This window comes from Oncorhynchus mykiss, chromosome 16 (genome assembly GCF_057628025.1).
Source record: "Oncorhynchus mykiss isolate SJ-2025 chromosome 16, ASM5762802v1, whole genome shotgun sequence".
NCBI lineage: Eukaryota > Metazoa > Chordata > Actinopteri > Salmoniformes > Salmonidae > Oncorhynchus > Oncorhynchus mykiss.
Genome location: NC_143037.1, coordinates 52,542,697 through 52,570,461, shown reverse-complemented (window position 1 = coordinate 52,570,461; position 27,765 = coordinate 52,542,697). Strand labels below are relative to the sequence as shown.

The following is a 27,765-nucleotide window of genomic DNA, read 5'->3' as shown; positions in this document are numbered from 1 at the left end:
TTTTTGAATATTAACAGGTTTATGTGACGTGCCGTTGCGAAATACCAGCGCCGTTGCTAACTAGCAAAGCTGGTTTCATTGCGGTGAAGAGTTGTGGGATATTGGAATCCTCTTATCTTAACCTTTGGGTGCGTTTGTAAATTTGCTTTGGCTATCTACTCCGATATCAGAGCACTCTTGTTTGTGTGACAGAGTGCAGAATAACTGATATATTTACGAATGCACAACACCCATTGAATTTGACAGGTATCAATAAACGTCAGACAAAAAAACTTAAATATATTGTTGCTAGCAGCACAGTTACAATCCCCAACGCTCTAGGTAACAGTCCAACCAGCTCTACTAGGGCGAGTAAAATAGTCAGTGAGGTGTTCTCTCATTTGTGTCTGGCAGTAGCTAGCAAGCTAGCCATCTTTAGCCAGTTAAATTGGGTGCTTGACTGCCTTTAGGTCAGAATGCTTGCACACTTTTTCCCCTAGACCAGAGCGTCCAGTGTGCACTCTGAATAATCCAAGAGCTGAATTTGCGCACAGATAATCTGACAGCGCTCTGAATATACGAATCCCCAGAGTGCACTCTGAGCGCACTCGCACTTCAGAGTGAATTTACAAACGCACCCGTAGTCATCTTCAACCTAGACTTCAGGGAGGGGGGCGTTGCCTAGGCACCGAAGACTCTTGTTAAAACGGGTATGACTGTTATTTTATTTTCATGGCAGTCTTCATCCATAACCGTCGGTTTCACGTTTTATATGGTAATCGTGCCAGCCCTAAAATTGATCTGCTCCAGTCTTTAATTACATGACATTGCATTTAACAAGTCTGGATTTATTTTCCATTTCTGACATACTTTATTATGCCTCTGCTCAGATTCATGGAAACAGAGCTGGATCTGAATGACATCATCCAGGAGATGCATGTCATCGCCACCATGCCTGATCTCTACCACCTCTTGGTGGAGCTCAATGCTGTCCATTCCCTGCTGGGCTTACTCAGCCACGAGAACACAGATATCCTTTCCTTCAAAGATGGCTTACTGGGCATCATTCACTGTTAAATTCAGTTAATTTACCTGCACTTGTTAAACCATTGACTAATGCTATTCTATGCATTTTACCTTGAATAAGGCTACTAATGATTCAAAACTGAACCTAGAAAAAATCTAACATATTAATACCCACTGTAAAAATCCTTAGCCTCTCCTACATATCGCCATTGCAGTGGTTGATTTGTTACAAGAGCTGACGGACATTGACACACTTCAAGAAAGTGAGGAGGGCGCGGAAGTACTCATAGACTCTTTGGTGAGTCCATTTTGTTTGTATACAATCTAGTCATGGCTAGCTGCCATTTTGTGTTATTTCTCACCCCCGCTACAACCATATTGATGCGGATGATAAACTCAATAGATTAAAAGCAGATTCAATCCCAGCTAATGTCCATTGCCTTAGTGAAAATGGTCGGTCTTAACCTTTCTGATCTCCCCATCCCGGATCCGGGTTCGTGAATACAGACTCAAGCTCATTACCATAACGCAACGTTAACTATTCATGAAAATCGCAAATCAAATGAAATAAATATGCTAGCTCTCAAGCTTAGCCTTTTGTTAACAACACTGTCATCTCAGATTTTCAAAATATGCTTCTCAACCATTGCAAAACAATCATTTGTGTAACAGTATTGATGGCTAACGTAGCATTTAGCATTAGCATTCAGCTGGCAACATTTACACAAAAAACAGAAAAGCATTCAAAAAAATCATTTACCTTTGAAGAACTTCAGATGTTTTCATTGAGGAGACTCTCAGATAGCAAATGTTCAGTTTTTCCTGAAAGATTATTTGTTTAGGACAAATCGCTCCGTTTTCTGCGTCACGTTTAGCTATGAAAAAACCCCTGTATCCAGGATTGTGTAAATCTATCAGCAAGCTCATTAGCATAACACAACGTTAACTATTTATGAAAATCGCAAATGAAATGAAATAAATATGCCATCTCTCAAGCTTAGCCTTTTGTAAACAACACTGTCATCTCAGATTTTCAAAATATGCTTCTCAACCATAGGAAAACAATCATTTGTGTAAAAGTAGCTAGCTAGAGTTAGCATTTCGCGTTAGCATTTAGCGTTAGCATTAGCGTTAGCATCCAGCACGCAACATTAACAAAAACATAAAAGCCTTCAAATAAAATCATTTACCTTTGAAGAACTTCTGATGTTTTCAATGAGGATACTCTCAGTTAGATAGCAGATGCTCAGTTTTTCCAAAAAGATTCCTTGTGTATTAGAAATAGCTCCGTTTTATACATCACATTTGGCTACCAAAAAAAATCCATAAATTCAGTCCTCAAAACGCAAACTTTTTTCCAAATTAACTCCATAATATCGACTGAAAACATGGCAGACGTTGTTTAGAATCAATCCTCAAGGTGTTTTTCACATATCTCTTCATTGATACATCGTTCTTGGAAACATGGTTTCTCTCCTGAATCCCAGGAGAAAATGCCTGCACCTGAAGATTACGCACAAATTTAGACAAAGGACACCGGGCGGACCTCTGGAAAATGTAGTCTCTTATGGCCAATCTTCCAATGATATGCCTACAAATACGTCACAATGCTGCTAAGACCTTGGGCGAACGACAGAAAGTGTAGGCTCATTCGTTGCGCAATCACAGCCATATAAGGAGAGAATGGAAAACAGAGCTTCAGAAATTCTGCTAATTCCTGGGTGATGCATCATCTTGGTTTCGCCTGTAGAATGAGTTCTGGGGCACTTACAGACAAAATCTTTGCAGATTCTGAAACTTCAGAGTGTTTTCTTTCCAAAACTGTCAAGAATATGCATAGTCGAGCATCTTTTCGTGACAAAATATCGCGCTTAAAACGGGAACGTTTTTTATCCAAAAATGAAATAGCGCCCCTAGAGCTCTAACTGGTTAAGGCGTCCGCATGCTTCCCATCCAAAACAGCTTGTGCATATATTATGACAACACTTTGTGACGTTTGTGTTAGTTCTGGTCTTAGGCAAGTTTTTTGGGGGGCTGTTCGTTCCAAAGAAAAATCTTGAGGCGAGCCAAAGTTCAGAGCTGAAGTCTACACCCCTTCGTCGGTCATTGGTCAACAGTAGGGATCCTTCAATAAAGTGTTTGTCATTCAATGATAGATGACTCGTTTTCATGCATATTTTTTCACTCAAGAAATACTGCACCGAACATCTTAGATGTAAAATTGTGTGACTAAGATCTCTGCAAAAACTGCAAAATTAATGACAGATTTCTTGAGTTGTCTTAGATTAATTCAGACTATTCAGATGCACTGCTTCTTATCACAGCGCATCCAACTCGGAAGCCAGCCACACCAATGTGTCGGAGGAAACACTGTGCACCTGGCGACCTTGGTTAGCGCACACTGCGCCCGCCTCGCCACAGGAGTTGCTGGTGCGTGATGAGACAAGGATATCCCTACCGGCCAAACCCTCCTTAACCCGGATGACGCTAGGCCAATTGTGTGTCGCCCCACGGACCTCCCGGTCGCGGTCGGCTATGACAGAGCCTGGGTCTCTGGTGGCACAGCTAGCGCTGCGATGCAGTGCGCTAGACCACAGCGCCATAATTTTGACTATTTTGAGGAAGTGTAAACTGGCTACGGCATCTCAAGATGGACAAACATGACACTTGCCTGGTCTTTTCTGGTCTTTCTAGCTAAGGTCTTTTATGGGAGTATGCAAGCACACTCGTTCGTTTCCAAATGAAGCATGCGGAAGCCTTAGCCCTCCCTTTGCACTCACTTTATCAGCAGCAAAGTTATTGGCGGTTTTCTGGGAAAGGTTGAGTACCCCATCATAATGTCGGCTGACATTTAGAAAGACCAAGGAGGCAAAGGTCAAATCACTCTGGTCTTATGACTTATAAGTTAGCAACGGAAATTAGGCCTGAGCCTTTATTGTTGTCACTCAACCACACAGTATTCCATAATGCTGTGATAAACAGCCTGTCTTCTTCTCTAACTGTAGCTGGAGGGACAGGTTGTGGCCCTTCTGGTGCAGAACATGGAGAGGCTGGATGAGCAGGTGAAGGAGGAGGCAGATGGAGTCTACAACACATTAGGTAAGACCCACTGCAGAATGATTGGACAAAATATGGGGATTATTTAAATGTTTGTAAATGCTGGCGTGGAGCAGTTTTAGCCCATAGTCTGAAAATCTGTTTGTCATATCATGTCCTAACGGTTTGTGAATCAGTGGGATGCCCTCCACTCTATTCACATAGAAGAAACACGTTCCGATTATTTAATCATTACATTTGGGCTCAGTGCTCCTAGTGTTTTGATGGCGTCTTATCAAGGCAGTTCTCCAGGCTTGAATAAGCCTTTTGTCTGCTTCGTGGTTGGGGCTCAGAGGCTCATGTCCTCCAGGATGGTGTCTGCTGTCTGCTCAGCTGGAATTAGTGATAAAGGCTTCCCTCTTCTCCAGCAGGCCTATATTGCTCCCTCTCCTTGTCCTTCTGTCGTCTCTCTGCCCCCCCTCCTCCCATCTTTACTTCTCTCTCTCTCTGGGGTTTTGCCGACCTTCTCCTGGCTGATTGAGATATAAGGTGTCTCAGACGGCTTTATAATGCAAGTATTAGCAAAGGAATCTGAGACCTCTATACTTCTCAGCGAGGTGCTGTCATAATCTGAAAGCCTCATTCGCCTCTCTTCTCTCCCATCAGCCATCATTGAGAACATGGCAGAGTTCAGGCCTGGCCTGTGCACAGAAGCAGCTCAGCAAGGACTCATGCAGTGGTTGCTAAAGAGAATAAAGGTGAGGATATGACTGAAAATGACACAATCCATGGTTTATTGATGCTTTAAGTAGAGGTTTTTGCAGGCTGGTTGGGTATGTCTCATTGAAAATGTCTGTTCTAGACCTGTACCTACAGTACAGCATATAGGCTTTCAATTGCTTATGCTGTCACTGATTTTGGCATTCACCCCCCCCCCCCCCCCCCCCCCTTTTCTCTTTCAGGCAAAGATTCCATTCGACGCTAACAAGCTGTACTGCAGTGAAATCTTGGCTATCTTGCTTCAAAACAATGACAGTAAATTTACAGCCCTTTCTCCTCTACTTGCTGTACAAAGTGATGAAAACTGCTCCAGTCGAATGTGTTATTGTCGAATAAACATTGCCACAGAGGTGGTTAGTGGGATTACTCTGTCTGTGGACCAAAATTGTAGAGTAACATGACTGGTTAAAGTATACTTTTGTTAGTTTCTGAGTGGCTAGGTCCAGAAGGCCTCGTAGTGCTGCTGGATGACAGTCAGGCACTATGTCCAGAACAATAATGCACCGGGCCACATTGATATTCTGTCCTATCTAATTTTCTTCTCGGTCTCCCCCTCTAAGTGAGTTTAGCTGCCTGGGTTGGTTGTGCTGCCTCGATCGATTCACCGTCTCCCACCGTCCCGCTCTAACTATGTTTGTCAATGTTTATGTCCACAATATTTTAAGTTTCTCTCTCTCTCACGCTCTCTCTACACCTACCTACCTACCTCCAGGCACCAGGGAGCTCTTGGGGGAGCTGGATGGGATTGACGTTTTACTGCAGCAGCTCTCTGTAAGACTCCTAGGGATTTTACCAACCTGTCTGTTCACACTTTCTACTGCTCCTCCTCCTCTCTCTGATTCATCATTGTCTCTCTCACACACACCTTACGTCACACTGTTGAAGTTTCAGCAGCTCATAAGAACGGTGTGTTCTTTACAGTAGTGATCTAGCGATACCCACTTCATCCTCACTTGAACACAACCTCAGTTAGATTAGCCTTATGTGCAGGATTCTTTTGGCTGTGTATTATAATATTTGATATATTCAAGGTCTCCAGTATAATGCTGTCTAATGCAAATTAATAAGATTTTGAAATGTAACTTGATGCTAGACAGATCTTCTGCTTTGCTTTGTAAGTCTCTCCACCTTGTTGGCGATGCCGGTTGCAAGGATTTCAGTGTGTCCTTAGTTCCGAGGGCAATGATATTGTACTTTTGAAAACTAGATGACTACTTTCAAATTCAGAAAGGATGTTTGTGATTTTTTATTTTTTTTCAACTTTCTGTTTTCTCAATGACATTCAAATCAGAGTTCCTCCCTTCTAAACTCCTCTGTGGTTTTGTGCTCCATATAGTCAAAGACAAGTTAAATTTAAGAAGACCACGAGTGGGGCTTTTGTTGCTCAATCAAATTTGTGCTGATTCAAAAAATTATTCTATAAGCCTAATGGACATATGTTCAAACTCACACACTTTTGATTGACTTAAACAGCTGCAAATTATCACGATATCAGTGTCACCAACAAAAGCGTAAACAATAGGCCTATAGCAAATGCAGCATATGTCATTAATTTCTCACATGCAAAAGGGACTTTTCGGTAGTGCTCAAAGCACTACTTCCATGAGGGCAGCATTTATTTTTCAACTCGAAACAATGAGCCCAATCCAAAAAATCACAAAATCATAAACAGAGTAGGCTAATAAATCCTTATTATAAATCCTTATTTCCAAGTCCTGTTTTTGAAGATCATGGATATTATATTAATTGGAATGACTGTCAGATTTCCAGACTTTGGTTTGTAATGTAAAGAGAGCATAATTGTATTATTACTATTATTGTCTGTTGTAGAAACCAATGGATTAATACATAACCAACCCATGAAGTAAAATGCAACATCCATTTATGGCCAGCTGTGTAAACCCTTAACATCTATTTATCCCACAATATATGTTGTTCAATTGGTAATTTTAACTTTTGTCTTCTCCTAATGCCTCTTAAGGGGAAGTCATCTAAAATTATGTAATCAGATTACATTACTCTGAAGTGTTATGTTACTAATAAGTGTTGGACAGGGACAGGTAACTAATAACTAACGGATTACATTTAGAAAGTAACCTACCCAACCCTGGTGATGAACTGTGGGTGTCATTCTACTTCAGGTGTTCAAGCGGCACAACCCAGCCACGGCAGAGGAGCAGGAGATGATGGAGAACCTGTTTGATGCCCTGTGCTCCTGTCTGATGCTGGCTGCCAACCGGGACCGCTTCCTCAGGGGAGAGGGTCTGCAGCTTATGAACCTCATGCTTAGGTAAAGTCCTTCATGTTGAACACCTCCACACACACACAGCTCTGTTTTTAATATTTCAGTAATTGAATGTCCTAAGCTGTTGGTTGAAACAAACCATCTAAGTACCTCCTCAAAGGAGGTATTTGGCTTGGATCTAGACCTTTTTTAAACCCTCCTTTCAATTCACACTGGTCACTGGTGATCTGATATCTAAGTAGGGATTTACAGTGCATTCGGAAAGTATTCAGTTCTCTTCACTTTATCCACATTTTTGTTATGTTACAGCCTTATTTTAAAACTGATTTAAATTAAATGTTTTTCCTCATCAATCTACACACACTACCACATAATGACAAAGCGAAAACCAGGTTTTTAGAAATGATTGCTAATGTATTAAAACTAAATGACAATATCACATTTACACACGTATTCAGACCCTTTTACTTTGTTGAAAGTAAAGCCATGAGTCTTCTTGGGTATGACGCTACAAGCTTGGCACACCTTTATTTGGGGAGTTTCTCCCATCCTTCTCTGCAGATGTTCACAAGCTCTGTCAGGTTGGATGGGGAGTGTCGCTGCTCAGATATTTTCAGGTCTCTCCAGAGATGTTCGACTGGGTTCAAGTCTGGGCTCTGGCTGGCCCACTCAATGACATTTAGAGACTTGCCCCGAAGCCACTCCTGCATTGTCTTGGCTGTGTGCTTAGGGTCGTTGTCCTGTTAGACTAGAGCGCTCTGGAGCAGATTTTCATCAAGGATCACTCTGTACTTTGCTCTGTTCATCTTTTACTCGATCCTGACTATTCTTCCAGCCCCTGCCACTGAAAAACACCCCCACAGCATGATGTTGCCACCACCATGCTTCACCGTAGGGATGGTGCCAGGTTTCCTCCAGATGTGACACTTGCCATTCAGGCCAAAGAGTTCAATCTTGATCTGTGCCTCGACACAATCCTGTCTCGGAGCTCCACAGACAATTCCTTCAACCTCATGGCTTGGTTTTTGCTCTGACATGCACAGTCATCTGTGGGACCTTATATAGACAGGTGTGTGCCTTTCCAAATCATGTTAAATCAATTGAATCAATCAAGTTGTAAAAACATCTCAAGGATGATTAATGGAAACAGGATGTACCTGAGCTCAATTTCCAGTCTCGTAGCAAAGGGTCTGTATACTTATGTAAATAAGGTATTTATGTTTATTTTGAATACATTTGCAACAATTTCTAAACTTGTTTTTGCTTTGTCATAATTGGGTATTGTGTGTAGATTGATGAGGAAAAACATGTATTTAATCAATTTTAGAATAAGGCTGTAACGTAGCAAACTGTGGGATGAGTGAAGGGGTCTGAATACTTTCCGAATGCACTGTATGTACATTGACAGGGTTGAGTGTCTTTTTTCACAAAACACGTCTCTGACTCTGCTCAGCTGCCAGTCCAGTCAATCAGTCGACACGGCGCTGGAGCACCATGACATTGACCTTAAAGAGCAATAAATAGACGTTACACGCATTTATGAAACCCTCCATGCCCAAGCTCTAATCATCATGCCGACGCCTGGCAGACAGCTGGATTTACACACACATCGACATCTATACTGAACAAAAGTATAAGCGGAACATGGATTTATGGATTTCACGTGACTGGGAATACAGATGTGCATCTGTTAGTCACAGATAACTTAATAAACATGGGCCTCATGATTTTCGCTCCTTCAAAACTTGAGACACCTGTGGCATTGTGTGACAAAACTGTACATTTTACAGTGGCGTTTTATGTCCCCAGCACAAGGTGCACCTGTGTAATGATCATGCTGTTTAATAATCTTCTTGATATGCCACACCTGTCAGGTGGATGGAGTATCTTGGCAAAGGAGAAATGGTCACTAACAGGGAAGTTAAAAAAATTAAAAAATTTAAAAAAGCTTGTGCATATGGAACATTTCTGTGATCATTTATTTCAGTTCATTAAACATGGGACCAACACTTTACATGTTGCATTCATATTTTTGTTCAGTATAATTATAGCAATGCAAAACTCACTTTTATATCATCCACAGGAGAAAGCTTTCCGAATGGGTTATCTAGGGAGGAACGTGTAACTCTCTTTTCACTTCCCTTGAGATTCACAGAATCATAAGTTCTGCACCTCTGCTTTAATACTTTTCTCTATTTTTGTAGAGGTTAGGCTTTATCAAGGGGTTTGCAATATGAGCTTAGGAACACGGTTGAAGGCATCTTTATAATTGCCTCTGCATTCTTAAAACCCTTTTAACTTTGTAAAAAAAAATGACTACCTCCATAAGCTGCAGAAACGTTGTGTTATGAGGAGTTATCTTTAAAGGACTGCCAATAGATTTAGATAACGGAGAGGGACTCCATGTTGCTAGCTCACTAAGTATGTGTGCCTGGCAAAAGTCCATCATGAACATGCTGTGAGCTAGCTGTTGTGCCAGAGATAGTTGAGCCCTTCTGAAATGTTAATTTTTTTTTTGTACACTCCCCAGGGAAAAGAAAATGTCTCGGACCAGCGCTCTGAAGGTCTTAGACCACGGCATGATTGGCCCAGAGGGTTCTGATGACTGCCACAAGTTTGTGGACATCCTGGGCCTGAGGACCATCTTCCCCCTGTTCATGAAGACCCCTAAAAAGATGAGGAAAGCTGGGACAGTAGACAAAGAACATGAAGGTTTACTAATTTCTCTATAAACTCCAAATTTCCATTGGAAACAAGAAATTATTGTTTGTCTGAAGTTACATTACAGTAGATATTTCCTCAGCAAAATCTGCAAAAGCTTACAACTGTCCCACTGAGTACCCAAAACACAATTTGCCATGGCAGGAGATCGAATCAGGTTTGTTTCATGGTTTTTTTAGTCTGTCGATTTGTTATCAATATAGCTTTGACTCATTTGTTTGATTTTCTTCTCAGAAACCACACTTGCGTTGTGAAATAAGAAAATGCTTATCAGCCACCCTCCCCTCCCCCTTTTGATGAGGTGGTCAACCAACAGGAAAACATCTCTCTCTCTAATTATATTTCATACGTCCTGACAGCCCACCCAAGGTGAACAAATTGGCTTCCTTTGTCTGTCTCCTTCATCTGGGGGACAGAATGAATTAACCTGAGACCTGCAGAATAGCCTGAGATAACAGGGCCTGCTAAAGCTTATCCCCCTGGTGCTCCCACTGATGAACCTCCCACTAGTCACAGCCAAGCCAGCCAGCCATGAAGTATGGTTACACTGCTGTGTCCCACTTTTAATGCTTAGAGTAATTGTATGCTGAGGCAGGAGGACATCTAGGTTATAGAACAGTGGACTACTGCTAGTAACGTACCCTTGGACTATAATAATCCTTTTCGTATGCCTAGACATGTTCCTAATGCATAGCATAATTTATTGACTAAGATGTGTCCTTACAACATTTGTGTTTTTATATATTATTTTGAGTGACAACCAATTATATAGTAGTGTAAGCACTATTTAGCACTTTTGCAACATTTTGAGTCGTGGCTCTTTCATAAAATAGCAGTGACATTTTAGAATGCGTATTAAATTGCTATTGTTTTGAGGGCATATGATTTCCACATGACCATAGGATTTGTCATATAGCATGTGACAGTAATTAGACCTAGAGTGGATCCTCCTTTGCTGTAATTGAAAAACGGATGCGAAAATTGGTTCTGAAGAATAACACAATGCAGTCATAGATTAATTAATTATCAGCGGCTACACATGAGTGTAAGTAATTAAGAGGCAAAGCGCTCTCCAAACCCCTCTCTCTATCATATACAGAGAGATTGATCCCCATGAAATCGCCTCTGAAAATATACTGCGGCCCAATGGCTGCGAATTGTCAGACATTTTTATACAAAAGATAATCAAGAGAAGATGTTATAAGAAAATATTGCAGATAGCCGATAGCCTGCCTTTTTAGATCTGTATTCATCTCCATGTCCTAATGTTGTGCATAGATTGAATGAGATTCTAGATGTACAGACAGTGGCAGACTATATTTAGCAAGCTAATGATGCACACCGTGTGGTAGAACAGAAGTAAACAGCTCATTTACATCCAGCAGCACAATAGTTTTGACCACAGCCCTTTTATAGTCTGTTTTGTTTTCCTTTGATGTTGAGTTAATGCCTTGGAGTGTTTCTTTAATGTCTCTAGGATTCCCGTTTCCACGTCATACTGAAATGACAGAAGAGGAGCTGTAGTAGATGTGTTTCTAGGAGATCACTTTGTTTCAGGTGATCGGTCTAGTTAACAATTATTGTGATCAGTGCACAATATCACACTGGTTTTAATCTACCAGTAGTCTCAATCCTTTGAACTCAAGCTGGATGAATAGTTGCTGTATTACAGCCCTGTTCAGTCTCCTGTGTTGTCAATGAGGGATTATGATAATGGGGAACTCATGCATACCTGCATACAAATCTCTTTTGAATTGGTTTGAAACTTGGTCAATCCATTTCATTGTTGCTGATACCCAGCAGTGATAGGAGCCATAGTGTAGGCATCACATGGGTGTCGACAATCAAAATACCTTATGAAGTACAGCCCAGCCATGTCAGTGAATTCTTCCCCTGGACTATTCTAGTCAGGTATAGTGGGATCCTCAGACCGTATAGATGGGAGCCTGTACTTTGCAGAGGTGCCTGTGGTCTACTCTTAAGGGTTGATTGCTTTCCTCAGGGCACGGCTGGTTCTGGTTCAATCTCTCCCCAGCGGCGAGCTGTCAGGACCTGTCACCCTTAACCTCTACTGCTCCTCTGAGCTCAATTGCAGCGTGGCCCTCTTTGCTATTTGCATGTTAACTTAAAGCTGAGATCTGCATTAGGTGAAAAATCGCCGCTGGCTGCCCCAGGCACATTTGTTATTGTTTTTATGAAACGACAGAGAGGAGCTCCAGCATTAAGGTAACAAAAATGAAAATGTAGTACATACTCTACTGTTAAATCGCGAGTGCAATGAGGTCCGACGCCCTTGTTGTAATATCAAAAACAGGCGTGGCATTATCACCGCTACGGATTCTAACTTTAATGGCTGCTCTAGGTTGACGTGTAGCAGTTTTACTTTGTAGATTATATTTTCAATAGGTGTTAATCATGGTAATACAGCAGTAACATGGACCATTTCTTTGTCAAATTGCGTCACCTTGTTCTGGTTCTCTTGGACTGGAATAGAAAGTCTCTGGTACTTGGAGCTCCTCACCCATGAATCTGATCACCATTCTAGACTGAGACTGTTCACAGCCGACGCTATGCTAGCTCTCCCAGAGATTGGTATTATTTCCTCATTAATGTTTTTCACTTGTCCACCACTCTGCTGCAGGGGCTATGGAAAGCATTGTGTTGTTCTCTCCTGCTGCTGATTTATGGAAGATGGGGCACTATGGATTGGCATGGTGGTAGTGGGGTGGCGGTGTAGTCTTTTTTTTTAAGTTGATGATGAGTTGTGCGTTTCCTCTCATTATTCACCAAGGAGGAGAGGAAGCAGTTAGAGCTGGTCAAGCACACTGCTGCATTGAGCAACTCTGACACGGAACCCAAACCGCCATCGTGCATATATTTATTTTGCCCCCCCCCCCCCCCCCCCCCCACACCAAACGCGATCACAACACTCAGGTTAAAATATCAAAACAAACTCTGAACCAATTACATAGTTTGGGAACGGGTCAAAAAGCATTAAACATAGTTAGCTTACACTTGCCAGCTAATTTGTCCTATTTAGCTAGCTTGCTGTTGCTAGCTAATTTGTCCTGGGATATAAACATTGTTGTTATTTTACCTGAAGTGCACAAGGTCTTCTACTCAGACAAATAATCCACACATAAAACAGTCAACCGAGTCATTTCTAGTCGTCTCTCCTCCTTCCAGGCCTTTTCATCGTTTAACTTATATGGTGATTGGTATCTAAACTTTCATAGTATTACTTATATTTTAGCCTGTGGCAACGCAGACGCTTGTTGACACGTGCGAGCGAACAGTGTGGGTGCTATAATTGAATAACAGATTTCTAAATGTATTTTGCAACACTCGCACGCGAGCGACGTGTGCGAGCGGTGTGGTGAGCCTATGAGAAACCAGCAGCAGAAGCAACCATGCTGCTGATCAATTGGGAGACCTGAGACCAACATTGCAGTCTATAGTATGCTATGTCTTGTTGTGATTTGCCTTTTGATAAGGCTAATAGATGTTGTATTCAAACGGGAGGATCTGCATAATTTTTCTAGGTCATGTCTAATGAACAGTTGGCCTTAATGTGGCCTACCTGTATTGAGCGAATGGGGTTAAACCGTTATTATGTGTAATTCTGGAACACAGCGTGCCTGTATTTGATATACCATTGTGTTTTAGTTTAGTTGCATGAGTCCATTAACTAGTGCTAGGCGATTAACTGACATTTGGGGTGCGTGCTCAGTCCTTTCCTGTACTCCCTGTTCACCCACGACTGCATGGCCAGGCACGACTCCAACACCATCATTTAAGTTTGCAGATGACACAACAGTGGTAGACCTGATCAACGACGAGACAGCCTATAGGGAGGTGGTCAGAGACCTGGCCGGGTGGTGCCAGAATAACAACCTATCCCTCAACGTAACCAAGACTAAGGAGATGATTGTGGACTACAGCAAAAGGAGGACCGAGCACGCCCCCATTCTCATCAACAGGGCTGTAGTGGAGCAGGTTGAGAGCTTCAAGTTCCTTGGTGTCCACATCAACAACAAAGTAGAATGGTCCAAACACACCAAGACAGACGTGAAGAGGGCACGACAAAGCCTATTCCCCCTCAGGAAACTACAAAGATTTGGCATGGGTCCTGAGATCCTCAAAAGGTTCTACAGTTGCAACATCTAGAGCATGGTTGCATGCTGGTTGCATCACTGCTTGGTACGGCAATTGCTCGGCCTCTGACCGCAAGGCACTGCAGAGGGTAGTGCGTACGGCCCAGAACATTACTGGGTCTAAGCTGCCTGCCATCCAGTACCTCCACACCAGGCGGTGTCAGAGGAAGGCCCTAAAAATTGTCAAAGACCCCAGCCACCGCATTCATAGACTGTTCTCTCTACTACCGCATGGCAAGCGGTACCGGAGTGCCGTCTAGGACAAAAAGGCTTCTCAACAGTTTTTACCCCCAAGCCATAAGACTCCTGAACAGGTAATCAAATGGCTACCCGGACTATTTTGTATTGTATTCGGCGCACGTGACAAAGAAACTTTGATTTGATTTAGATTTTTTTGGGGGGGTTACATCTCTTACACTGTGATGCAGTGCCTTAGACAACTGCGCCACTCGGGAGGCCAATAATAAATACAAAAATCCCCATCAAAATCTGCCAGTTTTAACATGGGCAGATGCGGTGAATTGAGATTTCTGTCGTCCTTCCACATCTACGGTGGAAAGAGGCCAAGCTACAGCGGTGTTTGTTGACCATGAGACGTCCTGAAATCGTTTTTCTCATGAAAATGTCTGTTCCATCCGAACAGTTTGGAGTACAAACTAATATGACCACTCTGGAAAGATGAGACTCTCACGAATACGATGGTGTTCTCCGTTGACTCGTCTGATGAGCCAACTTCTGTAGCGTCCGAACCGTCATGGGACTCATCAGAAGGTAACTGATAGCGGTAAAAAAAAAATGTTTTATTGTGACCACCCCCCAATTTGTTCACTGAAATTACATTGGTCTGCCGGGTGTTTTATAGAATCGTGATACGGAGAGAGTTGAATAAATCATTAACAATACAGTTAATCAACCATACTGTATTAAAAAAATTAAGCACGTTCACCCATTCCTTTTATTTCGACACTAGTTATGTTATCTTACACTAGTTATGTTATCTTACACTAGTTATGTTATCTTACACTAGTTATCTTATCTTACACTAGTTATCTTAAACTAGTTATCTTACACTAGTTATGTTATCTTACACTAGTTATGTTATCTTACACTAGTTATGTTATCTTACGGACCATATTATAATTTTTTCAAATAATGAAGAGCCTCTATTCTTTGAAAGCATTTAGATGAACAACCCCTCAGTTGCACCAACCACGTGGAACCATCCAAGTGTGGGTACAGAAAGTGGCCTGACAGGTGGCAAGGTTTTGCTTTGTGCAATTTACTGTAACAGGAACCCGTCAAAACCAAACAAACCAATAGGATTACATGCCGTAAGTAGGCCTAAAACCTGCAGTAGGCTATTTATCAGCAGAAATTCATCATATAAGTTACATACATTTAATGGAGCTGTTATTACTGCTAGGTGTTCAAGCTGAAGCCTTCTATCACTTGGGGTGTAACGATCAGGCTGTGGAATGTCACACTGCGACCATGGCCCTGTGGCTAATGGCTTTTCTCATTGAGGGGCTCTGGAGTGTGCCGTAGTGAAGACACTCATTCGAGAGGAGCAGATCTGGCCTAGGGTAAAGGCCAGGGCTGCATCTGAAATGGAAACCTATACCTGATATAGTGCACTACTTATGACCAGGGCCCATGGCTTTTGTTAAAAGTATTGAACTATATAAGGAATAGGGTGGCATTTAAGACACAACCCAAGTGGTACTGTAACATACTCAGACTTTGAGTTGAACTGCCACCGACTGCAGACTAGTACTTCTTCCACAGCCTTCTGCAGCTCAGCCCAGGGAGTCTTTGCAGTGGTCCCAGTCCTTCACCAGAGGCACTTCTTATACTAGCTTTAATGATGTCCTAATTTACCCACCCAGCCATCACACTCCCACTGTGCCCATGTAACACTGGTCCTCTGGAGATGGGGAGAGCTGAGACAGCACTTCCTTTCTGTGGTGCTGTTTGATGTACATGCTGCCTCTGTTTGTTTACTTCCTGAATTTGATATCCCTCTTATTGTACAGTATTTAGTGGGGAAATAGGCCTATCACTGTGACTGCCAAAATATGAGTTTATAATAAGAGGGTGGGTGATATTTTTCCATTGAAATGTATATCTTTGGTCATGTATACTTGCCTTGCTCAGTTGTTTGGCTGTTCATTTTCATTTAAAAAAAAGCTGAAGGTTTCTGATCAGCATGGTGTAGCTCCTAAAGCTTGAGAAGTGACAGCAACTCCCATGCCATCAGTAGTCTAACGACACTCCCTCACTGGATGACAAGGGTATGTCTTAATCAGCATCGATCTTGTTTGTGTAGAGTGCCCAGTAGCGATCAATAACATCCCACGGTGGTGTCAAGGTGCTGACAACAATTACCACTCGGCTTATGTTGACAAACTAATGTCCCCGGAAGTTGTATTCCCCTCATTATGTGTAGACAGTCCACTTGTTGACATTAGCTTAAGATGGTAAAACCTATCATAATAAACACAAACAGTTAATTATAAAACTAGTGAATAGAGTTGTGGGCTTGCTTTGTATGGCATTTATCTCTTGCAAAATGTGTTGATAAGTGGCACATGGGAGAGCAGTATTGAGCACCTTCCTGAAGATGAGTCTTAAACCAAAATAGAATCAAGTCTTGTGCTTGTTGCTTAGCAACTTCCAAGATAAATTGAACTTAGAAATTGACCTCTTATTAATTGTCAAATTACAGTTTCATATCAGCATGTAACTGTTATTTTTCCGTCTTTTGTTTTAGTATTTTGTGTGTGGCCTATTCATAAGCATATTATTTAGTCAGATTTAGGTCTAAATGTCAGATGCAGGTGTAAGCTGGAACAAAAGTGGTGTGTCACTGGGGTAGAGTAAATGTTCTGTGAAGTGTGTTTTGGTTATTAGGTTAACAATAGCACTCGTAGGACCAATTGCCTTTTGTTACTAATTTTGTCAATTAACCAGAGATTTTGGAGCACAGGCTCATTAAATGGCCACACACCCTATACAGAAGGACTTTTTTATCACCACCAGAAAATTATATTCAATGACAAGCATAACGGTTGTGGAACATTACAGCAAGTCTTTAATGAAAATTAATTTTTAAATTTCATTACATTGTATTTTTTCCCTGCTAAGATTTTCCATGCTTCTCTCTGCATAGTAATAGCAAATTATCATCAGTCCTAATCATTGTGTTTCCATTCCTGCCACTGCCAGACTGTAACCTGATCTTGGAATATAATCCGTTTTACAATAGTCTGTTGCTCCTATGAATACTGAAAATGCATATTATTTTTACGTACAGTATAATATTAGCACTGTGGGTTCAATAACACTAGGCTACTTCTAACACCTCATGAAGATGAAGCTGAGCTACCTTGGTGAAGCCACAGTGGAACTGATATTGTTATTTTCCCTTTGCAGAACACGTGTGTTCCATCATTGCTTCCTGCCTGCGGAACTTGAAAGCCCAGCAGAGGACGAGGCTCCTCAGCAAGTTCACAGAGAATGACTGTGAGAAGGTGAGATCTTCACAGATCCACCACTGTGCAGATAAAAAATTCTGAAAGTTCATAAGGAATAATGTGCCCCATTGTTCGGGTTTTGCATGTTAAGTTCTCGAGACAACAGTCTACCTGAGTAGTTCTACAGACACGGTCGTAGACATACTACATGCCTGCCTCTGACTGTCTGAATTCTATTTTCTCACTACCTGGGGATTTTGTATGCATAGTTCCTTGTATTGGTGTCTGATGTCTTCTCCCTCTGTCCTACAGGTTGATAGACTGATGGAGCTGCATTTTAAGTACCTGGAAGCTGTTCAGCTGGCTGACAAGAGGATTGAAGGAGAGAAACATGTAAGGGTCCTACCCCTACCCCCCCTCCGCTACCAACAGCCTGAATTCTAACCTCGGTTGACAATAATTCTGAAACAAGGGCAGATAAGTGTCCAGATAAGAAGAGTCATTTTAGATAGACTTGTAATTGTCACAACTTCAGGACTAGGGGCTAGCTTGGAGAGAGGCTGGAATCCTTGATTTAAATCCAATGCCCAAATATAATGTTATTATCTACGTTAACTCCCCAGCTTCTGCTGCATGGACCCACTCAGAATATGTTGCTGTGTGAGGGTTATGTCTGCTTGCTTTTTTTGGCTGGAATCCCCCTCCATTGTTACAGGCAGAGATGCCCAATGAGATCCGATCAGCCACAGGTAAGCAAGGCAGTGTTTGAGTCTGATACCCTGTGATCCCAGAGAATGTGAGGCCCAGACTGTGCTGTGCTCCCTCAGCCAGATGGAAAGAGCCAGATAAGAGAATTATCTTCTCCAGCAGGAGAGAGAGAACAGGAGAAGGTAGAGTTTTAAGAGGGAAATGGCTTTAAGATTCATATCTGATGAGAAATTATTTTATTTGACCCCCATTGATTTGACATTGTAAATTAAAGGGTGACAGCTTGACACGGCTTGACATTCCCCATTACTTTTGAGTGCAAGTATGACCAAGTGACACCCAAAGAACACATTTTCTGTCTTCACTATCTTGATGCACATGGATAGCCCTAGTACATTGTTCAAAATGAGAATATATTTAGTTTCATTACAGATTGAAGAAACGTAGGTAACTAATACTTTGTTATTTCAGTCCTGTCTGGGATCTTCTCTCATGTCTATCTTTAAAGATGCCATTTCCTGCTGTGTCCTGTGCCCCTTCCACTTCCTTTGTACAACTGGCTGCCGTCAGCGGTTCTGTTTTTATTAGTCCACTCTCGTTCAGGTGTTATTTTTTAGGGTAAGCAAAATGTTTTCCTTTTCTACTCCGCAGGAGGATACTTCTCGTCATCAGAGGAGTCCTCCGGACCTGAATTTTATAAGCTGCTTATTTCCCCTCCCTCATCCCTCTTTCTTGGTGATAATAATGATGCTCTTGGAAATTGATTAAAGTAAAACCTGTCTGAGACCGACCACAATATGGCAAAATTCCTCAGTGCAGTACTGAGAACCTGGAAATATCAGTTGTTTGCATTTGATTAAACTCATCTCATCTTCTATTTAAAGGTTGTGTTAAGGCACTAGTCCCCACGTCTGCCCCCCCCCCCAACTCCTCACCCACTCTCTCTCATTTCTGCTTTCGAGGCAGGCCGAGGCAGAGAGATGACGGTGCTAAGTTGCTGTGAAATTGATTAGCGCCGACAAGTAATTACAGCTGTAGCCCCTGTCAGGTTAGTCAGGTCTCTGCTGACTGCAGGCAGGGAACGAGGAGTAGTCTAACTACCTGCAGCTCCTCTAGTAGCCACACTATCCTAATGGTCATGCTATAGACATACAGGGCTGCACATTCTACATGCAAACAGCATTCATACAGTAACTTGCGAAAGTGTTCACCCCCTTGGCATTTTTCCTATGTTGTTGCCTTACAGGCTGGTAGTATCGTTTGATTTACACAACATGCCTACCACTTTGAAGAAATAAGACAAAAAAACAGAACTTGAGTGTGCAAAACTATTCACCCACCCTCAGTCAGTACTTTGTAGAGCTACCTTTTGCAGCAATTACAGCTGCAAGTCTCTTGGAGTATGTCTCATAAGCTTGGCACATCTACCCACTGGGATTTTTGCCCCTTCTTCAAGGCAAACCTGCTCCAGCTCCTTCAAGTTGGATCGGTTCTGCTTGTGTACAGCAATCGTTAAGTCATACCACAGATTCTCAATTGGATTGAAGTCTGGGCGTTGACTAGGCCATTTCAAAAAATTTAAATATTTAAACCACTCGTTTTGCTTTAGCAGTATGCTTAGGGTCATTGTCCTGCTGGAAGGTGAACCTCCGTCCCAGTCTCTGGCAGACTGAAACCGATTTCCCTCAACAATTTCCCAGTATTTAGCGGCATCCTTCAATTCTGACCAGTTTCCCAGTCCCTGCCGATACAGCATGATGCTGCCACCACACTTCACTGTAGGGATGTTCTCGGGGTGATGAGAGGTGTTGGGTTTGCGTCAGACATAGCGTTTTCCTTGATGGCCAAAAAGCTCAATTTTAGTCTCATCTGACCAGAGTACCTTCTTCCATATCTTTGGTGAGTCACCCACATGACTTTTGGCGAACACCAAATGTGTTTGCTTATTATTTTCTTTAAGCAATGGCTTTTTTCTGGCCACTCTTCTGTATAGCCCAGCTCTGTGGAGTGTACCGCTTAAGTGGTCCTATGGACAGATACTCCAATCTCCGCTGTGGAGCTTCTTCAGGGTTATCTTTGGTCTCTTTGTTGCCTTTCTGATTATGCCCTCCTTGCCTGGTCTGCGATATTTTTTTATAACCCAACCCTGATCTGTACTAATCCACAACTTTGTCCCAGATTTGTTTGGAGAGCTCCTTGGTCTTCATGGTGCCCCTTGCTTAGTGGTATTGCGGGCACTGGGGCCTTTCAGAACAGATGTATATATACTGAGATCATGTGACTCTTAGATTGGACACAGGTGGACTTTATTTAACTAATTATGTGACGTCTGAAGGTAATTGATTGCACCAGATCTTATTTAGAGGCTTCATAGAAAAGGGGGTATGCACGCACCACACTTCCGTTTTTTTATTTTTTTCATTTCACTTCATCAAATTTTGTGTCTGTCCATTACATGAAATCCAAATACAATTTCATTTAAATTACAGGTCGTAATGCAACAAAATAGGAAAAACACAAGGGGAATTAATATTTTTCCAAGGCACTGTAACTGGATGCATCAATGCTGAAAAGGATTTCAAAGTGTCTAGAATGAGCCTTTCTCTTGCCTTTCCCAACCTTGTCTATAGCCTAGCATGCACTATATATATACAAAAGTATATGGACACCCCTTCAAATTAGTGGTTTCTGCTATTTCAGCCACAGCCGTTGCTGACAGGTTTATAATATTGAGTACACAGCCATGCAATCTCCTTAGACAAACATTGGCAGTAGAATAGCCCGAACTGAAGAGCTCAGTGACTTTCAACCTGGCACCGTCATAGTATTTCCAACAAGTCAGTTCGTCAAGTTTCTGCCCTGCTAGAGCTGCCCCGGTCAACTGTAAGTGCTGTTAATGTGAAGTGGAAACGTCTAGGCGCAACAACGGTTCAGCCGCAAAGTGGTAGGCCACACAAGCTCACAGAATGGGGCCGCCGAGTGCTGAAGCGTGTAGTTTGTAAAAATCGTCTGTCCTCGGTTGCAACACTCACTACTGAGTTCCAAACGGCCTCTGGAAGCAACGTCTGCACAAGAACTGTTCGCCGGGAGCTTCATGAAATGCGTTTCCATGGCCGAGCAGCTGCACTCAAGCCTAAGATTACCATGCGTTATTTCAAGCGTCGGCTGGAGTGGTGTAAAGCTCGCCGGACTCTGGAGCAGTGGAAAAGCGTTCTCTGGAGTGATGAATCGCGCTTCACCATCTGTCAGTCCGACGGACAAATCTGGGTTTGGCAGATGCCATGAGAACGCTACCTGCCCGACTGCATAGTGCCAACTGTAAAGTTTGCTAGAGGAGGAATAATAGTCTGGGGCTATTTTTCATGGTTCGGGCGAGGTTCCTGAGTTCCAGTGAAGGGAAATCTTATCGCTACAGCATACAGCAACATTAGGGTTGACTCCGGCAAAAAAAACAAAAATCTATGTTGGTCTACCAAAAGTTGTCTGTTCTTTGGACCAATCGATTGGTCCCAAAAAGTTTTTTTCCCATATATAGACAAAACCTGTTTTTGTTTTTTTTGAAAATCAACTATATGCATTGAGCTTGTCTGATGCTTTAAGCTTACGGTTTGATGAAATTAGACAAATGCCTCGAGGGCGCCAGAGTTACAGATAACAAGAAGAAAAAAACCTGAACCTGACCCAACTGTTCTCCTCCCACTCCTGCTGGCTTTCACAGGTTCTGCCATTACTCTCTTGAAGTAGCTGGTAATTGGCTAAAGGAGTCAGCGGAGACCTTTCTCATGTGGAATGCCAATTTATCTTACCATTTCTACCAATCTGCATGCCTTTTATGGTTTTCACATGCACGTTTTTGTGAAAGTTTCAATTATAATGTTTTCATGTCTGAATCATTGTCATGTGTTTAATCAAAATTCTACCCAAATCTAATTGAAAATAATACAAACATAAAAAGTAACTTATTTTGCCTTTGCCAACTATGTAAAAATAGCCTACACAGTGCCAACAAATAAAAACATTGCAGTCTGCAGTTAGAAAATATCCTGATTTAAAAAATTAAATATCCTGTAAATCACATTGGCTACACATGGCCTGTCTGCAATGAACTTGACACATTGTATCAACTATTAATAACTTATGTGGGTCCAGCCCAATGCTTGTGCTAGCGAACTTGCAACGTTGTATATTCTGGGCCCTCAGTTTCCCATGCCAGTGAGCTCGGGACAGACACAGCTGTAGGCTTTGCACAAGGGATAAGAAGCCGTGCTTGACTTGGGCAGGAGCTCACTGGAGCACTGGAGTCCTAGCGCCTCAAATGTTCTACTGCTTGAACTCATTGAGAAAACCAGAAATAGTATCAGATCCCCAAATGGGCACATTTATATGCCTACATTCCCTTACTCAACATTGACAGAAGTTCTCCATATAAAATACAATGACTAAGTTGACAACTCATAAATCAAATTAAATAAAACAAAACTTGTTTCTCACAAATGTAGCATAGGTTGTGCACTCTGCAAACAACGTGTCCAGTCTGACAATGATAACGGGAAGACTGGAATAATAATATTGAATGCATTAACAGAAATTACCGTAACCAAAGTAACAAACATTGTAGATTTAATTTCTTATTTATAACAGTATATGTACTACTGGTGATATAGGTAATTGGAAATTGATATACGCCAACAATCAAACGCAAACAATTCATACAATGAATGTGCACAAATTGAAGGGAGTGTGCGCGTTCAGCAGAGAGAAGTGCATTGTGCGTCTGGGCACATGGTCAATCCATGGCCATGCAGCATTTACGGTGATACGGCCTCAGCAGAAGTCAGGGCATTCATGCTTCACGGAGCAGTGCAGATCTGTTGTCAAGGAAGTGAGTTTGTTATTTCTACAGGATGTTCCGCCCCCGCCTACCGTCAACCAATCATGTCAATGTGGAGCTGTACAGAGCCCTTCGCATTGTTAAACATTTGGTTCCAGTCATTAGAACGAGCCTGTTCTCCTCAGTTAAAGTGCCACAACCTCCTGTGCTATCTATTTGTTACTGCTTGACTGAAATAATCTCGGTCGAACAACAGCCTAATGACCAAACAATCTACCAGTTGACTAATTGGGGTCAGCCCTAAATTCTAGATTATTCTGTTCTTCCAACTTTGTGGCAACAGTTTGGGGAAGGGCCCATGCCCCCGTGAACAAAGTTTGGTCCATACGGAAATGGTTTGCTGTGAGCGGTATGGAAGAACTTGCACAGAGCCCTGACCTCAACCCCATCAAACACCTTTGGGATGAATTGGAATGCCGACGGCGAGCCAGGCCTAATCGCCCAACATCAGTGACCGACTTCACTAATGCTCTTGTGGCTGAATGGACGCAAGTTCCTGCAGCAATGTTACAACATCTAGTGAAAAGCCTTCCCAGAAGATTGGAGGCTGTTATAGTACAAAGGGGGACCAACTCCATATTAATGCCCATGATTTTGGAATGACATGTTTGATGTCAGGTGTTCACATACTTTTGGTCATGTAGTTTACCTTTCATCCAATTTTAAGTGTTGGTGGATGGTTTCAATGCTTTTTGGATATTTTTGCTCCTCTCTCTCTCTCCCTGCTTCCTGTCTTCCTCCCCTTACCTGCTCCAGCCTCATTAAGAGAATGGAGCTATTGCTCAGACATCCATTGCCTCAGCCTCTGTGTGTAGGAGGGCTGTGTGCTGTGGGATTGATGGGAGCTGGGTAGGGATCGGTCCTATTGCGCAGCATCATCTCCCAGCCAACCACTGGAGTCTTATTGATCCTTGTGATGGCTTAAAGTGTGTACGTTTGTGTGTAGGTGGTTGCCTGTATTTCTGGGATTCTATTACCTAGGGTAGGATCAAAATAGAGAAATGCCATTTGATTTCTGAAAAGCCTAAATGTTAATCTGTGCAACTATCAAAAGTGAAAATCAGCATCTCTCCCTGTTCAAGTTTTATCACCTACTCTTACACCACACAAGTAAGCTGATTCGGTAAGCCCTCTGGTGTACGGAGGGCTACAGTAAGCTCAGGGAAAGTGCTGACAAAGAAGTAACTTTAATTCTTTGCATTCCACCAGAGGAAAAGCATGGAGCCAGCATTTGTTCCATTTTGCTGTTGTCATATTAACACCTGTACTGGACCAGGATGTGGAATGGAGAAGAGACTGAAAATCGGTCCTCATTACTTTCTCCTTGGTGGTTGGTTGTCAGGCCTCATTCCTTGATTAAGTCGTCCAGGCTTCCTTTGAAAAAGTTTTTCTCCACTCCAATTATTTTCAGATTAATGAGGACAGACTAGCTGGTAGGTTTGCCAGTCCCCTTGTCCCTAGGGTTCGCTATACATTAGCATATACAGACATTTTTTTATCCACTTGGTCTGATGCAGTAGCCTATATGAAATGACCGTCTCAGAACAGGCAGGAGTTTTGTTCTGAAAGCTGCACCAGCGATATCACCAGATGTCTTTTTAAACATTGTTTCAATCATGGGTAGGTCTATAGTTTCACATCTAAATAGGCTAGAGTTGCAAATGCTTACATGTCCCAAAATAGTTTAGTCTTTGATATTAGCATACTAAAGATAAATTAGCCTAGCTTGAATGTGTCTTGATATGATTTATTTAAAGAAATGGAGCCCTTCAATGTTGTAATGCTTTCAAATTAAAGTCAACTGACAGGCGTCAGTATTTGAATCTGAATGTCAAGCACTCGGTACTGCCCTCTGGATCCACATTTGAAGAGCAGTTTGTTTTCATCACAAACCTCTTTAAAGGATCCTGTTTGTTTGCTCATATATAGAGCACGGATTAATATTCCTGTTGGATGCCCTTGTGTATGACTACTAGAGCACACTGACTGCTGCTGTGTGCATGCCAGCAATATGCCTCCCTCTCTGATGCCAGAATATCCCTTGAAAATAGATTTAGTCCTGAGGGGGAGGCTGATGTCTATTGGTGCAATTATATCCAGTAAAGAATGCCAACTGTCATGTTCTCCACCTGGGCTGACAGCAGGGTGAGAGCTAACATGCACATCACGGTTCTGTTGCAGTTCTTCTCAGGTGTCAAGTCGTCATGGTTAGGAGTTATGCACCACATGCTAGAAGCCGCTTCTTCTCGGTCCGGTTGCATGGCTCATGATGATTAATGTGGCCGTTGTGTTTTGACAGCCATACGTTATTGGCATATGGACAGCTTTGTTAAGATGGATAACTATGCAGGTGTGCATGCGAGCAGAAGCAGCAGAGCAGACCCCCTGGCCACTTAACTCTTAAATCAATTGATATGTGTGTTGACTTGATCAATAAAGAGATTGGATTTGGAAAGGTTGACAAATAACACTTGAATATTATTTCTTTAATTATGTTTTTATCCGTGTGTGTGTGTGTGTGTGTAACAGGACATGGTTAAACGTGGTGAGATTCTGGATGATGTGATGGAGGATGAGTTCTACCTACGGAGGCTGGATGCTGGGCTGTTTGTCCTCCAGTTGCTCTGTTATATCATGGTGGAGATCAGCAACTCAGGGATATCCCAGGTAGGGCCATGGGCTGATTTACATTAAATATGAAAAATACCTACTGTATGCAGAGAGTACATATGAAGATTCAGCTACTTGTATTTGGTACCTTGTAGGTACACTACACAACCAAAAGTATGTAGACACCTGCTCGTCGAACATCTCATTCCAAAATCATGGGCAGTAATATGGAGTTGGTCCCCCCCTTTACTGCTATAACAGCCTCCACTCTTCTGGGAAGGCTTTCCACTAGATGTTGGAACATTGCTGCAGGAACTTGCTTCCATTCAGCCACGAGCATTAGTGAGGTCAGGCACTGATGTTAGGTGATTAGGCTGGCTCGCAGTCGGTGTTCCAATTCATCCCAAAGGTGTTCGATAGGGTTGAGTTCAGGGCTCTGTGCAGGCCAGTGAAGTTATTCCACACCGATCTCAGCAAAGCATTTCTGTATGGACCTCACTTTGTGCACGGGGGCATTGTAATGCTGAAACAGAATCCTCTAGAATGTTGTATGCTGTAGAGTTACGATTTCCCTTCACTTGAACTAAGGGGCCGAACCATGAACAGCCCCAGAACATTTTTCCTCCTCCACCAAACTTTACAGTTGGCGCTATGCATTCTGGTAGGTAACTTTCTCCTGGCATCTGTCCGTCGTACTGCCAGATGGTGAAGTGTGATTCATCACGCCAGAGAACTTGTTTCCAATGACGGCGAGCTTTACATCACTCCAGCCGATGCTTGACATTGCGTTTGCCTATTTATTTATTTTTTGGGGGGGGCTTGTGTGTGGCTGCTCTGCCATGGAAACCCATTTCATGAAGGTCCAGCCTAACGGTTCTTGTGTCCTGACGTTGCTTCCAGAGGCAGTTTGGAAAACTGTAGTAAGTGTTGCAACCAAGGACAGACGATTTTTACGAGCTACGCGATTCAGCGGCCCGTTCTGTGAGTTGTGGCCTACCGCTTCGTGGCTGAGCTGTTGTTGACCCTAGACATTTCCACTTCACAATAACAGCACTTACAGTTGACCAGGGCAGCTCTAGCAGAGCAGAAATTTTATGAACTGACTTTTTGCATAGGTGGTGTCATAGGATGTGCAAATGTTTGTTTATGGAGATTGCATGTCTGTGTGCTCGATTTTATACACCTGTCAGCAACGGGTGTGGTTGAAATAGCCAAATCCACTAATTTGAAGTTGTCAAGACACTATCTTTTTAGCTTAACTTCTGAGTGATATAGTAACTGTACAATGTCACAGAGGCAAAGTGTACAGTATGCTAGCATTATTAGTGATTCAGTCATGACCCTTTGTCCTTTCTCCTCTCAGCTGCAGCAGAGGGTGCATCAGATCCTGAACCTGAGGGGAGGCTCTGTCAAAGTGGTGCGGCACATCATGAGAGGTGAGGGTCCACGTCACACCCTGCTAGAGGCAGAGAGACTAGCACTGACATGGATCTACTCCGAAGCCATACAACATCTAGCCTATTTACCAGCCTCACTCCTTCCTTCTTTACCTAAAAGCCATAAATACATGTGTACTATCTGTTTTTAGTTTATATATTAATGTGATTGTATTTTGAGTTATTTATTAACCTCTGTCATTGTCAACTAAGACCAGGAAGCTGTGGACGGTATGGCTCTCAGCCCTGATGACATGTAATGATGTAAATAGAGACATCCATCATGTCACAGCTTGGACAGGGTAGCGAGTCTCATGTTGATGTGCAGCACTAGCCCCATGTCCCCTGTCTCCTTCGAAAGCCAACAGTTACTACTTACTTACATTCATGCTCAGCTGCCCTCGTCTGTGTGAGACTGACACTGTGTGGGTGCCCATTAGTGGGAAGGTCCTCCCTGATCTTCCCCATTAAAAGGCTGACTCCTGCATTGGACATGGCTTTGGCAGCATGAACAGTTTAAATACATTCAGAGAGAATGTCAATGGCTCTGAACTTGACCCTGATCTTTTAGAATGAAAGTGAAGGCTGTCTGGAGTGGACCACTGATGAATTTGAGATGACCAAATGTAGAGATTTTTTTTATTGCTGCCTATTATCACACCCGTTCTATGGATAATATGGAGCTTGAGAATAAATTGTAATACTA

General features: G+C 42.5%; 1 protein-coding gene across 2 annotated transcripts in view; it reads left to right on the top strand.

The window, feature by feature from the left end:
• LOC110492202 (beta-catenin-like protein 1) overlaps nucleotides 1-27,765 on the top strand; it is a 40,709-nt gene that overhangs the window by 10,731 nt on the left and 2,213 nt on the right. The window contains exons 4-15 of one of the 2 annotated variants that reach the window (XM_090203231.1): nucleotides 870-1,014; nucleotides 1,211-1,303; nucleotides 4,011-4,104; nucleotides 4,708-4,799; nucleotides 5,004-5,076; nucleotides 5,534-5,592; nucleotides 6,963-7,111; nucleotides 9,597-9,778; nucleotides 17,374-17,471; nucleotides 17,727-17,807; nucleotides 25,543-25,680; nucleotides 26,987-27,059. In XM_090203231.1, coding sequence (XP_090059357.1) covers nucleotides 870-1,014; nucleotides 1,211-1,303; nucleotides 4,011-4,104; nucleotides 4,708-4,799; nucleotides 5,004-5,076; nucleotides 5,534-5,592; nucleotides 6,963-7,111; nucleotides 9,597-9,778; nucleotides 17,374-17,471; nucleotides 17,727-17,807; nucleotides 25,543-25,680; nucleotides 26,987-27,059 — 1,277 coding nt within the window. The remainder of the gene's footprint in view (nucleotides 1-869; nucleotides 1,015-1,210; nucleotides 1,304-4,010; nucleotides 4,105-4,707; nucleotides 4,800-5,003; nucleotides 5,077-5,533; nucleotides 5,593-6,962; nucleotides 7,112-9,596; nucleotides 9,779-17,373; nucleotides 17,472-17,726; nucleotides 17,808-25,542; nucleotides 25,681-26,986; nucleotides 27,060-27,765) is intronic. The other variant, XM_090203232.1, reaches the window with a different exon arrangement.